Raw genomic sequence first — 14,949 nt, 5'->3', positions numbered from 1 at the left:
TCTCTTTTGAGGAATCGGATAAGGCTAAACTTAGCCAGGGTGAACTGGCTAAACTAATCTTCAAGATAATTCACCTTTTGAGGAACCGACTCAGCTCTAATCCTGGCTAAATTAAGCCAGGATAGGTGGTAAAGCCAGGCTTTAGCTCTAATTCACCTTTTGTGGAACAGGCCCCTGGAGCCTTGACAGACAATATTCAAGCAAAGTCAATGACGAAGTGACACACGAACGTGCATTTTTACTCATAATTCAGACAACTTTATTATTTTTTTCCTGTGGGAAGCATTGTGTCATGAAAACATTCCACTGCCCCAGTCTTCTGTCCATAATCTGCCCCTCAGGGAGGAATCAGAGATCACGTCCACACTGTCAGCTTGTATTAAGTGTATCAGGGGCATCATTTGGGGTCTCAGGGGATGGCAATTGCCACCACCTAGTGTTCACATTTAACTGCAAATTCAGTTATTTTAAGCATATTTTTCCTCAAGTCTGAACATTTTCTGCAGATTAATCTGATCAACGCTGTGTGCATCTCAATCCATGCCAGTCCGTCTACATGTGACAGAAGTTATCGACACGTGTTTTATTGTGTGCGACCATACATTCCTTATAACCACTTTCAACCTGGCATCCCTATTTTGAGGCATATGCCATTATAGGCCGAACATTTTCAAACATTTTCCCGCCTTAAATAGCAAAGATAGTGGATGTACAAGCTCACAACGCGTTGCAACGCATTGAGTTGTGAGCTTGTACGTCCACTATCTTCGGTATTTTTTAAATGTGTTCACTTTTTTTTACACCCCCTATTCATTTATGAAATGACGCTGCTGAAGTCTATTATCTCCTAATTAATTAATCCAGGCTCCCCTCCGTCTCTTAGTTGTCCAGGCACTTTTTTATTTTCATGGGTCTGCACATTTCAGAGGTGTGAAGCCAAATTGTATCAATGTTCAATGGAAAAACACTATGCCCTCTGCACGTTTTTTTTTAAATTGAAATTCAGTTATCCTAGGCGAGTGACAATGTTGTGCGATGAAGAATAAATTGGGTTTAAGACTGGTGCAAGACCTAAATAGGTCCTTCTCTCCACATGAAAGTCAACTTGCAGCAGGTCTGAGCCACTAGAACAGTACGTGCGTGTGTGTGTGTGTGTGTGTGTGTGTGTGTGTGTGTGTGTGTGTGCGCGCGTGCGTGCGTGCATGCGTGTGTGTGTGTGTGTGTGTGTGTGTGTGACAAAAGACTAGCCACAGGTTTAGTCTCACTTGTACCCATTAATATCTCATCTGCAGACAACATTTTAAAGCTACATAAATACATCATCAACTCACTTAGATATTCACAATTGTACTCTGACCTCCCTGGACTATGAAATGCATGCACACATACATGCATGCATGCACACACACATTTATGCATGCACACATACATGCATGGGCGCACACACATTTATACACCTCTTCCTGTTGCATGTACTGTACGTATCAAGCTGTCGATCCAACATCTACTTTCTGATTTCACCCCCTTTGGTTCACAGTAGCCACACGCACACGCACACACACACACACACACACACACACACACACACACACACACACACACACACACACACACACACAGAACTGTCTTGTACGTGTACTGTACTCGTATGTGAAGCAAGGATAACAATAACACAAAGTGGTTATGACAAGTGGATTACATGGGGACTGTCTCTTCTAGCAGGCATCCCAGTCTGCTCTCCAGCGTACACATTGCAATACTCCATCAAAGCTACACTTCCCAAAGCATTCACAGAATGACTACACCTACAGTGCTCTTCTTTGGGGGAGAATGTACACAGCCATCGGAATACAATATTGATGTGACATCATCACAGAAATCAATAACTTAGAGGCTATTCGTCCCAATGAATTCCAACTTGGAAGTCTCCGAAATTTAGTTTACAAGCTACAAGAGATCCTCAAGTATTGATTTAACACAGGCCAAATCTCTCTGAATCATGCTTAAAGCCACAGTGCAGACTAAGCAGTGTCTACAATGATCTATAAAATATTTACATTACAGGCTCTGTCTTTTTTTGGTCATGGACTGAAGGTATAACAGCACAGAAGCATAGACACATATACAGAATATTCACCAATTTGGATAATGCACATGAAATGCTCAGTACCACATTGTAGAAATTAAACGAACCTGTAAGTGCAAGGAAAAGCCTTGATATAAAATAAAATATCATATATTGATAACTCTGCTTAAATATCAGACATACATTAAAATATTACTTTAGATCATTTTTTTTTCTTTTTTACATACATATGCTGCCATATTTGTTTTCAGCATTGTTTCCCTCTACAGTATGTACACAGGCAGATACAGACCTACATGGAACAATACGTTGGTTACATATTTTGGTTGGATCTCAAAAGTGAAATGGGGGATGGAGAGAGTTTTTCCACGTCTTTCAGGGTTTTCAGGTCCAGAGTATCATAAGTAGTCTATTAAGAGTCTGTTCACTTCACTTTACAAATGAGTGAGTGCAAGTTTTTTCTGACGTAACCATACCACATTCTGAGTACGCAGAAGATCGTTAGGTCGATATTTAGCAAGATCACCTCCGGTGACATCTATAGTTTCACAGGTCACTTGTACTATCATCAAACACTGCCTCTCTTCAGTTCCACAAAGGTGCCTAATATTCTTCTCCTCAGTCACTTAGAATCCCCTCTAGTGACAAAAAACTAAAACCAACTTGGACCCCCTTTTTTACATTCACATCACATAGCACATCATCTCCAGTGTTCCCTCTCAGTCCATTATTAAATGACACAGCCCACATTCACTGGATCCACACGGTATCGCTGCATTCTGTCTTGGCGATGGTCCTTCACTGGATCCAGATGGTGTTGTTACGTTCTGGCCGGCGAGGGTCGGTGGTGGCGGTGCCGGTCGTGGTGAGGCCGCCGAACGTGGAGAAGAACTGCTCCATCTCCTTCTGCAACGTCTGGTTGCGTCGTTCGGCGTCGTCCTTGGCGCGCTCTGCGTTTCGTAACTTGATCTCCACCATGGTGTACTTCTTCCTCTCCTGGTCCAGCTCCTCGTGGATGTTCACCATCTCTGTCTCCAGCTCCAGGTTACGCTGCTCCAGGCTGTAAAAAGCAGTCGATGGAGAATTAGAGGAAGGAGTCAAGCGGAAAAGGTGACATTTATTTGATCAGTGCATCTACTTTCTATTTGGCGAGCAAAAGCAAATGGGGCTCATTTTGTTCAAAATTGCTATTTTTGAAAACATTTTGAAATTATTTTTTAAAAGTGCTGAGTGGGCCAAGTGAATAAACGAAATAGACAAAGGATAAAATAGGTGCAGGAAGGATGGTCCATCCAGACAATTATTTACTCCAAAAACACCACAACACCACCACCCATTACCTCCACAGACTCAACACAGACAGACACTTTTGGATAGTCATGCCACAGTGTCATTTTTCAGACTAATTTTAGCAAAGTAATTCAGTTTACTTTATTTATTTTGTCCTACACCTACCCTGTATGTTTTGGCTTTGTGTGCTCTATTTGTAATATTCTATTCTAGCCTTACCTCTTTATCCTGGCCTCGTACTCTGTCTTCTGTTTGTGCATCTCCTGCTTAAGGCTGGAGACCAGGCTGTGCAGAGCGCTGTGACCACCAGTCCCATTACTGACCGGGAAGCCATCGCTATTATCACTGCTACTGGTTCCTCCACTGCTTCTCCCTCTCCCTCCAACACCACCACCTCCTTCTCCCCCACTGCCACTTCCTCCTCCGCCTCCTCCGGACGGACAGAGGTCACTCTCGTGGCCCGGCGGTCCGTCCAGGTCCTCGTAGTGGCTGCCGTAGAAGTCCTGCTCGGGGCAGGTGGTGGTGGAGGAGCGGCAGGAGGTGGAGTTGTCCGGCAGGGAGATCTCGCAGGAGGAGGTGGACCAGGTGGCGCTGTCCACGCTCTGCTTGTCCTCGCCGCAGCCGCCGCCGTTCAGACAGTTGCCCGTGGTCATGTGGTTCTGCTGCTGCTGCTGCTGCTGCTGGAGGTTCTGCTGGTTGAGGTGGACGTTGTCGTAGGTGGACAGCCGGTTCTGGTCCCCGTGGTGGTGGGGGCCGCCGTCTCCTCGCCCCTTGTTGTTGTCGCGCAGCGTGACGTAGCCGTTGGGCACCCAGAGCCCGCTGCGGCCGCTCAGCGTGCCGTTCACCACGTCCGTGCTGGAGACGCCCATGCGCACGCCGTTCCCTCCCCCTCCGCCGCTGGTTCCCATTTTCGTGCCTGAGCCTTTGAGGGTCCCGTTGCGTTGTCGCTGCAAGCTCGCCCCTCCTCCTCCGGACAGAGTCTGGCTCCTCTCCTGGCTGTTGGGGTCCGAGGAGGGAGAGGAGGAGCTGAAGGAGCCGTTGGTGACGATCCCGCTGCCTTTGCTGAAAGCGGGGTTCTTTTTCACAGTCGGAGGGGGGCTACGGGTGAGGTCGAACTGTCCCGCGAGGCCGGCAGAACGGGGGCTGGCGGAACGCGGGGACGAGCCGCTGTTGTCCACGTGCTGCCGGTGAGGAGGGGACGACTCGGGCGCCTCCCAGACACACTGTCGGACGATCTGCGCGTTGTTGTTCTCGGCGTTCTTGTTTTGTCCCATCGTGACGGCGGTGGTGGTGGTGGCCGTGTCGGCCTGTCGCCGTGGCAACTCGATGTTGTTGTTGAGAAGCTCCTGCGTGTTGTCCTCTTCTCTGGGAAACAGCACGTCGTGGCGACCGATAAGAACGGCCATCAGCTGCTGGACCAGAACCGTACCTGACAACGTGAGCACCACACAAACATCTGCTTTACACAAAGAACTGTTCATCGGGTTCACATCTGTATCGTTTATAATCCAAGAAGACAATTAACCACTTAAGCCCTTCTTTGTATGACAAATATCAAAAACAGGCAATGTACAAGCTCATAACGTGGCGTGATGTGACACAGTGAGAGCTTGTAGACTGACTAGTAGTTTCTCTATTTTGAAAATGTTGATCTTTCTTTGCAAAATGTTGGATGCAAAATATAGGTATGCCACTTTGAAAGTGGTTAAATGATAACATAGTATGCCGTGTCAAATATTATTCTCTATTTCACACACCAGACTTAGACTACAAGGTAAACATACTGACCTTCCATAATTGCTACTGGATCCTCAACCTTTGGCCTCAAGATATTTGGCCCAAATACGGTGGCTAGGTTTTGGACACTCATTTTATTCACTCCGGAGCATGACTGGACTTCATCTAAAAATCTGTGAAACAGAAAAGAAGATATTCAGATGCTTAGTTTAGCGTAATGTTTATCCTCAAGTAGAACTTTACTTTAAACGTTATGTACCTGCAGATGTACTTGAGAAGATTGTAATTTACAGGAGGTAGACCTTCCACAAGTTGTTTCAGTTCCTTTATGCCCTGGTGAAAACAGTCATTTTGATCAATTAACATTGGGATTTACAGCTTAAAAACACACATGACTTCACATTTGATTACTGGCTCCTCCTGGGTTAGTGTCAAACAAAGTGTCCTTGAACAAGAAGCCATTAACTAATCCAGATGAACAGTTTGGTGCCTTGCATGGTTACCTCCGTCATCTGTGTTTGAATGTTTGTGAATGTAATGCACATTGTAAAGCGCTATAAAAATGCACCATTTACTACAGACCAAACAACTTTTGGATCATCTTTAATCAACAATTAATCCCTTCCTTAAGCCATCACACATGACTGCTCCATAACCAATATGGACCTTTAATTCAAGACACGCTCTCAGTCTTCATGTCTGTTGATATCAATAATCCTTGACTTGTCAAGGACCAATTGATCATGCCTCTATATAAGGACACCAGGGCGAAAGTGGTTAAAGAATCAAGCTCGGTAGCTACCAATCGGTAGCTACCATGATTACTTGTGAAGAAATTGATGTGCTTGACATGTGGTTTTCAAACCAGGAGGAGTTTGGCAATGTTTATGCAGTTTATAGTGAAGCAATCTGAACAAAAGTAATTGAGTTTTGTTCAATATACTCCATGTTCGAATCAATTCCCTCCCTGGTGGAGGAGCTCTCTGAGTCCTGTGGACACATTGAAGTCCCTGGAGAGTTAAGAGGCAGAGCAGAGCGTCTCTAAGCTGAACTCAGCTGTCTAAGGGATATTTACAGATCCTCAAGTGTGCAGGTACTGTACAGTATTTCACCTCCATGAATCCATCCTCAAGCACATGTCTATGAACCTTTTACTACTGATGCTGGAATAATGAATGTAGAACTTGGGTCTACAGATGATGAATTAATCGTAACAATTTACAATTACAATTGAAGCATTTATCAGATGCTCTCATCTCTCATCTCAGTGACTTACAACAAGTGTCTCAAATCAACTAGGGTATCAGGTCATCAAATCAAGCATCTGTCTTAACTCATATAGTGCCAATGACGTCTTTTGACGGCCGTTTTCAGTGCGCCATTAGTGCCAATGACGTCTTTTGACGTCTCCTAAAAAAATAAAATATTTTCAAAATAAAAATTTTAATTTTTTTTTTTTTTTTGGTTATTTTATTTTTTTTTAATCTCAAAGGAACTAGGAGAAAACGATTTTCAAAAAGTTAATTCTCCATCCACTTCAATGTTAAAATATAAACGGATAATTTTTTTTCTCCGTTTGATCCATAATGCCTTTGGCATATGGATCAACAAGCTGAAATAAGCCTGGCAGTGAATGAGTTAACATGCTTTGTAGTCGAACAACTACAATACAACAGTGGGTACAACAGTGGAATCTAGACGTGCACATGCAGGGACACGCGCACGCACACGCACGCCGCGGCCCTATGAATAAATGAACACAGTTTCTGAGGGTAAGGTGGGTTTGAAGCAGAAACCTGGTCTCCTGTGAAGCATGTCTTATCGTGTGAGTCTGTGACAGAAATCCAATTACCATGCTACACATACAGACAGGCACAACAAGGTCATTGTAATGGTCTGGAAACAGTAGGTAGGAGAGGGACAACTGGGCTCTGAGAGAGCAGTTTTGGGATGTAGAAAAGGTTCTTTTCAGCATTCATATTGTTAGTGATAGTTAAACATGATAATTTAAATCAAATTAATATTACATTTGTAGAATATACCTATGAACCAGATGGAAAACTAATTCTTAAAGTTAACGTATCCATAGGCCACGCTGTTTCTTAAATCGCACTGTAAATGAAGGTGAATTCGGCTGATAACTTGATGAGCATATGACTATATAACCATATTGGTCAAACTTGGTCTTTTGAATGGCTTACAGATGCATCGTCCTTGCTGAGGAGCTTGGTGCAGCCTAGGAACTCTTCATACTTGGAGAACGGGACGACGGGCTCCGGCAGCTCTCTGAGATACAGCTTCAGTAAAGATGCTACCGTATGGACATCTGTGTTACTGCAGAGAGAGGACGTCAAGGACAGAGAGAGAGAGAGAAAGAGGGGGAGAGAGAGAGAGGGGGGGGAGAGAAAGAGAGAGGTGGAGAGAAAGAGAGAGGTGAATATTAGGATGAATGGTAGCAACACAACTTGGAGTCACTGGACACAAATCAACACGGAAGCTCAGGCTGTTCAAAAAATAATTGAGAAAATAGTTGATCTACACACTCACAACCGTTGCGATGCGACTAAAGATTTCGCACATAATGACATGCCCAAAATGGGGACGCCTGGTTGAAAATGATTGAGGGATCAGAGGACGAGGCGAGTGTGAATTTAGTGCCCGGTATAAATTGCGGTTAATCTATCCCGCTCATAAATCAGTGTGACAGGTGAGACGTGGGATTGGTGGGGACATGTGGTGCAACTCATATGGAAGGTGACACCTGCTGTCGCCACAGATCCTGTGATCCTGGGGGTTTACTGGAAAGACCCGAGAGAATGCTGCAACGTATGGCATGTTGTTGTGACCACCCCCAAAACACGTCTTGTTTCGTCGCTGTCGGGTGGAAACCTCATCCTTTTTTATTACCATTTGAAAATATAAAGTAGTGAAAATAGCCAATCTACAAGCTCACAACGCGTACTGTAGATCTGCTATTTTCACTACTTTTGCCTGACGCCCTTGAATGGTGAAGTAGGGCATTCATTTCCCAAAAAACAAACAACAAAAGAAAATGGAAATGTGGAGATACAAGGTTTCTGCCTGACAGCAACGATTTATGGGCCGTGGGGGTTAAGGGTCGGGGATGGAAAAGGGTGGGGGGTTGCGTTGGGGCCAAGAAAGGAGGGGAAAAGGGAGGAGGTTGGATGTGGCGGGTCGGGGCTCCATCATTCATGATCCTTACCTGTCACTCTGACTTATGGCTGAAGGTGTCACATCGCAAAACACAGCTCAGCTGTATATTAAGACAGACATCACCACCCACTGCACTCTATGTTACGAGTGGCCACATAGAGTAGTCCCGTCAGGTCTTTAAGCCCAGTTCAGACCAAAGATTCACGATGAGACAAAAACCATTTTAGAACATATTGCAGAGACAAATTGGAAGCCGTCTGAATGAGTGATCCTGTTGCAGGTGAACTGATGCCGGCCGATTGAGTATCAAGAGATTGTACTTGTCGAGTTGCAAGCAGCAAGCTTCAGAATGTATCATATGATTTATCTGTTTATCCGTCACTCTCGCCCCTGTTACGTTAGGTCCTGAATGACATCACAACATCACAATTATAGTGTTTAGGAAAACAGGAAAACAAGACAAAAAAAAATAGAGCAGTGGTTTAATCTACTTTTGCGTGACAGTCTTGTACGACAAAGTAGGGCATTGATTTAAAAAAAGATTAAAAGTTGAAATATGGATATATATATACGAGGTTTCTGCCCACCAGCAACACTATAATAAATACTACACTGCAGGTCTTTGAACAGCCACAGTTTCTAGGTTTACCTGCATTACAATCATTGTTAACGTTCATCCTATAGGCCGTATCTTGTGGAAAATTACTGTAGATGACGAATAAGCACAAAAAAAGCAATTTGAAACGGCCTGCTTTTGGACATTGATTGCACTGAAGCCCATAAGATAGGAGACCCTAGAGGAGTTTACATTACATGGTGTAACGTAACCCCACCTCTAAACCAAACCATATCCCACAGCTTTAACCTGTTAGCCCTTTAAGTCCATACAGATACTGTTCATTATCGGGGCTCAATATGTCATTTGTCCAGCAGTGTCTGGACAGGACATTTAACCCATTAAGACCTTATAGGTCCATTCTACAAATGTCTTTTTAGTTTTCTGAAAAACGTATGTTGCTATATCAGTGGTCAAGGACCCCCAAAATTATATGTATTTGGTCGCGGACCCCCATCTCAAAATATTTTTGTTCCAGGAACCCCCAGTAGCAAAGATTTGAGTTGAAAAGTTGAAATGTTCGCTTTAAAAATATATATATATTCAAAGATTTGCACAAATGTTCAAAATTTTTCAAAAATAACAGATCTAGAAGCTCATAGCGCGGCACGAAGTGCCTATCTGCTATTTTTGAATAGCCAAAGTACAGTATAAAATAATGTACTCTAATCTAATCTACATCAAATATATTCACCAAAAAATGCCGATCTACAAGCTCACAATGTGTTTTGACTATTGTTCCCCCCAGAATAGGCATGCTGGGGTTCAAGTGGTTAAGAATACAATCTGGGGTGACAGTTTACCTGGACAGTACTGGTTGTACAGAGTATCACCATGGTTACAGACACCATCTGGTGAATTATGAAGTTAGTCTAAACAATGGAACAAAGAGAGAATGTATTTCTCCCCATGTTTTTTTTTTTAAATCAAAAGTAAAGCTATGTTTTTATTCAATACAGGCTCCGAATACAAAATCCCTCTGTTACAATCAAGTTTAATCTAATCGGCTATATATCATGTTTCTACATTATTCTTCACATTTTGGCACAGCTAACGTATTGCTATTAGAACTCACATTTCACAGCTGTTTCTGAATAAGTCTGCGAGTGCTTTCAAATCGTGCCTTCTCAACATATCTGCTACAGACCTGGAGGTGAACTGTGCTCTATGTGCTAATTGGCAGCGTGTTATATTTAACATCATGATATCCTTGTTGCCGGGGTGGAGACCTTGTATCTCCAAAACCATTCATTTTTATCATTATTTTAAAAGCACTTTAAAATAGCGAAAATAGCCGATCTGCAAGCTCACAGCGCGTTGCAATCTGCTATTTTTGTGTGACATGAAGTAGTAGGAAAAAAATAATTTAGTAATTAAGTAATTTAGGAAAAAAAACATGAAAAGTTGAAGTTGAGATACAAGGTTTCTACCCGACAGCAACGATATGCTAATTGATGTGTCAAACTCAAACATAGAACGAGCCAATTATCCTGCTGAGTGCAGCACAGGATGGCACACAGACAGCAGAAGACAATAACAATAAGCATACATGCTGTATCTATTTCAGTCTGTACTGTGAATTAAACTAATTGTGACAGGGCTCAGTAGCAGGGGTCAGACGTCAGCAGGGTTTTGGGCCAGATTTCCAGGCTTTTTATTTCCGGGCGATTAGTCTGCTTTTACACTGATTAAACTGCTTGCCATGCTCAGAGATATATACTGTGAACCCGAAGCTTTATCAAATGGCAAAATCAGGGAAAAAAAATTCTCGGGGAAGAGCAGATTTTTTCTGGTGTGTATTCATCATCTACAGTAATTTTCCACACGCTATAGCCTATAGGATGAACGTTAACAATGATTGCAATGCAGGTCACCTGCTGTTGAAAGACCTACAGTGTGAGAGAATTTCCTTTCCACCAGTGTAGTATTTATTATAGTGTTGCTGGCGGGCAGAAACCTTGTATATCCATATAGCCAGGCCTAAACGTGACAATAAATTAACCCATTACGACCTGAGACGATTCTTAAAAAAAATCTAAATCCTAACAGTTTTTTGAAAAAAAAAAAAAAAAAATGTTTTCACGATTTTTCAAAAATAGCAGATCTACAAGCTCATAGCGCGGCACTCGGTGCCGCGCTATGAGCTTGTATATCTGCTATTTTTGAATAGCCAAAGAAATCTAAAGTGACATAGATGCGTTCCAGGTATTAATTAAGAAACTGAATGAGGCCAGGCTTTCTTGTGTATTGTCGCAGAATCCGTACCAGTCAAAGGAGGCTTTTTTGTGTTTTCTTACCAGTCAAAGTTGGGTTTCTCCCCACAGTCGAAGGCATCCTGCAGGTCTTTCACCAGGTTGGCCTGCCCTGGCAGCCTGAACAGACCCTCCTCCTGAAGACCCCACTGGCGGATGAAGTCCACACACTGCTCTACCAGCATGGGAGCCAGCTTGTTCCCAAAGCGACGCTCATAGCGCACGGTTTCCTCCAGTTTCTGGCCAAAGATACCTGAGAAACATAACAAACAGGCTTAATTAATTGCTTCAAGCAATGCCACGTGTCCACCAGTAGGTGTCCTACACGAACGCAGGATCTAAATTTATCAATGGAAGAGTAGGGAGAGCACCTCCAATCACTGGAACAGTTGTGTTAGATATATTGTATTAACATACTCTACCATACAGATTGGTTCAAATCTTTTATTCACAAAAAAAAAAGGTTACAGATTCTAGCTTTAATTTCTTTTTGTGACTGGGTCAACCAATCACAGAGGCCAGAACACATCAAGGGGAGCACAGCTCCAGAACGATATAATCTCTCGTTTTGAGATTCAAAAGGAAAAAAACACCGGGTTCAAGACCATTGAACCTCAATCCAAAAAAATCTGCATATTTCAAAGCATTCAAAAGGCTTTAGTGTGCTTTGTGTACAGCGTTCAGTACATGAAAGGCTTGGTGGGAAACCTTTTAAAGTGATTGGCTTGAGACCAAGGAGGATTTCCTTTGTGTTTCTGTCCCGATCTGTGTGAGTCGGTCCGAACAAGAAAATATCAAAATCGTTGCTGTCGGGCAGAAACCTTGTATCTCCATAATTCATCTTTTTATGTTTTGTTTTGTTTTTTGTAAATGAATGCACTCCTTCGTCATACAAGAGTGTGGCACACAAGTAGGGGAAATAGCAGATCTACAAGCTTGTAGATCGGCTATTTTCACTATTTCAAAAATGTTTTAAAAAAAAATAAGAACTGTTTTGGACATACAAGGTTTCCACCCAACAGCTAAACTAAATGTAAGCTACACACCCACAGTCCCCATAGTAGGCCAACACAGTAAAAATCCTCAGTGTTCATTTATCGACTTGTAACTCTGGAGAGTGTACGACGTGTAACCAAATGGACCCTTCACAGGTCCATTTGGTTAGATTTGTACACTCCACAGAGTTCACGGAACGCCAGTGGTGTAAAGTAACTAAGTACATTTACTCAAGTACTGTACTTAAGTACAATTTTGAGGAAATTTTACTTTACTGGAGTATTTTCAATTGTCTATACTTTTACTTCTACTCCACTACATCTCAGAGACAAATATTGTACTTTTACCCAAACATAAAACATACATTAACCACTTTTTACTCAAGTAACATTATGAACACAGGCCTTTTAACTTGTAACAGAGTATTTTTATATTGTGGTATTGCTACTTTTACACCACTGCCACAGAGTTCATGGAACGCATAACTGTGAATGATTAAAATCTGTAACTTCCCGCTGAGCTCCTCGTGAGTTTTGTCTGCGTCAGTCAGTCGTGGCAGAAACGGGCTAATTCCCGTCTGCAGGCCAGGGCTCTCATGTGGATTTAACGGGGGTCTCAGGTGGGATGGTGGACCAGAAAGGGGATTAAGTCCAGCCTTCCTGACAGATTTGAAAGCACATTCTTTTCCGGACTCCAGATAAAGACAGACTGCACACACGTGCACACACAGGCGCGCGCGCACACGCACACACACACACACACACACACACACACACACACACACACACACACACACACACGATATGTACTAGCCTCCGTATGCTTCTAAACTGTTTGGGAAAAAATAGCATACTGTAAATAAAAAAATAAATTTTAAATGTATATGTTTTCATTAACAACTTCTGGAAATCGGCCCAATACAGCACCAACACCAAGCTGAGTCTGTAGTACCAGAGCTGTGTCCCGTCGACAGAAAATGATTTCAACGAACTGTCAACTGTACCAAATAATCAACTACACTTTAACAACAAGCCCAAAACCACAACCACCAATATTTACCAGCGACTGATGTCAGCCGGCATAAAGGACAGTAACTAATTAATTACTAAGTACTCATTAACAATGCAGCTGATAACAACAGTCATGAACATGCACAAGTGCATTTATTTGACTTGTTGGCATACTGTTTTAACCACATGAATCCAAGTGTCCCTATTCTGGGCATGTCATTTATTCAGCACTCAGTCCGCGCAAATAGCAGATCTACAAGCTCACAACAAGTCACAATGTGGTTGTGACGCATTGTGAGCTTGTAGATCGGCAATTTTTCAGCAATGATATTCGGTGTAGAGGCAAAATAGGAGGAGGCCAAGTATAGAACTCTGGGGGAATAATAAATGAAACTCTCAATAATAAATGAGACTTTCAGTTAAAACACACACACACACACACACACACACACACACACACACACACACACACACACACACACACACACACACACACACACACACACACACACACACACACACACACACACACACACACACACACACACACACACACACACACACACACGTACGTTTCAATTAAATAAAGCTGTATTTTTCTTCAAATAACTTGGGCCTATGTTTAAGTGTTGCATTTGTAGTCAAACAGAGAAAAACAATTTTGTACCACATGATTGTTTGTGCAAAACATATTTGTGTTAAGTATACTCTAAGGTCCTGGGCTCTTTGTTCAACACACCAAACAACAGAGCAGCGTCATGCTCCAACAAACATATTGATGCAAGTAGTTTATGTGCACTTGTATAATTGATAATCACAGAGTAACGTGCTGCACTCACCCCTCTTAAAGATTACACAACTTTGAATTTTCCGGTAGAAGCGTCTATTAATAAAACTCTGATGATAAGACAGAATACTGGAGGTGCACAGTTTTAAGTCTTTGTATTCCAACATCTTTATTTCTTTTAGTTTAAAGTTGTCTGAAGGTTGTGGTGGCATGAGTCAAAGAACCTGCAGAGACATCAGCCTAAAAGCATCTCAGATATATCAGATCATCTTCTGTTTCCACAAAAGAAAAAAACAAAAGGAAAAAGCAGGGTCTTGAGATGTTTACTTTCCTCTTGGTCCATCAAATCCAACTATTTGTCATGATCTTCTTTTCTACATGCCCACCTTCCATGGTGACTACACGTTCACAGATATTATCCAAAGAACCCACTGAGAACTGAACAATGAGAAAGAAACGTGTAACAAAAATCTAAAAGGTAAAAAAAAAGAAAAAACTAAAACAGGTCAACTCTCTAGACGTCCTAATCATGAGTCTAGGAATGTCTCAGGTCACATGTAGCAGTGCATGTGTGCACTTGCCAGAAGTGTGTGTGTGTGTGTGTGTGTGTGTGTGTGTGTGTGTGTGTGTACAAAAAGCCCAGATGGTACTTGTAACCCAGTGTGAATGACCTAGTTCCATTCAGTCGTGACTTTGATATCTGATGTGAAAGTGACAGTTCTTCTCCAACAGCAATTAACACACTCCTTCAACACTCTCAAGTTCAGCCGCGTGCTCGCACACACACACACACACACACACACACACACACACACACACACACACACACACACACACACACACACACACACACAACACTGCAAAACAATACAATAAATTAGAAATGGACTCCTGTAGGATGCACCCCTTCCACAGAACTGTATGAGGAGTTACAGCGCAGCCTCCTATACACCTCCTGTCCTGACCCTTCACAGACTGTAGGCTACACGCACTTCATTAGT

General features: G+C 42.6%; 1 protein-coding gene across 3 annotated transcripts in view; it reads right to left on the bottom strand.

The window, feature by feature from the left end:
- Nucleotides 1–1,185: 1,185 nt before the first annotated feature.
- Nucleotides 1,186–14,949, bottom strand: part of arhgap24 (Rho GTPase activating protein 24) — a 97,438-nt gene continuing 83,674 nt past the window's right edge. For all 3 annotated transcript variants that reach the window (XM_080419898.1, XM_080419899.1, XM_080419900.1), the window contains 6 exons: nt 11,201–11,408; nt 7,315–7,447; nt 5,373–5,446; nt 5,165–5,286; nt 3,596–4,805; nt 1,186–3,146 (listed from right to left, as the gene is read on the bottom strand). In XM_080419898.1, the coding sequence (XP_080276024.1) occupies nt 2,885–3,146; nt 3,596–4,805; nt 5,165–5,286; nt 5,373–5,446; nt 7,315–7,447; nt 11,201–11,408 (2,009 nt within the window). In that variant the 3' untranslated portion in view covers nt 1,186–2,884. The remainder of the gene's footprint in view (nt 3,147–3,595; nt 4,806–5,164; nt 5,287–5,372; nt 5,447–7,314; nt 7,448–11,200; nt 11,409–14,949) is intronic.

This window comes from Gymnoscopelus braueri (genome assembly GCF_963280865.1).
Source record: "Gymnoscopelus braueri genome assembly, chromosome: 22".
NCBI lineage: Eukaryota > Metazoa > Chordata > Actinopteri > Myctophiformes > Myctophidae > Gymnoscopelus > Gymnoscopelus braueri.
This window is presented reverse-complemented; position numbering and strand designations above follow the sequence as displayed.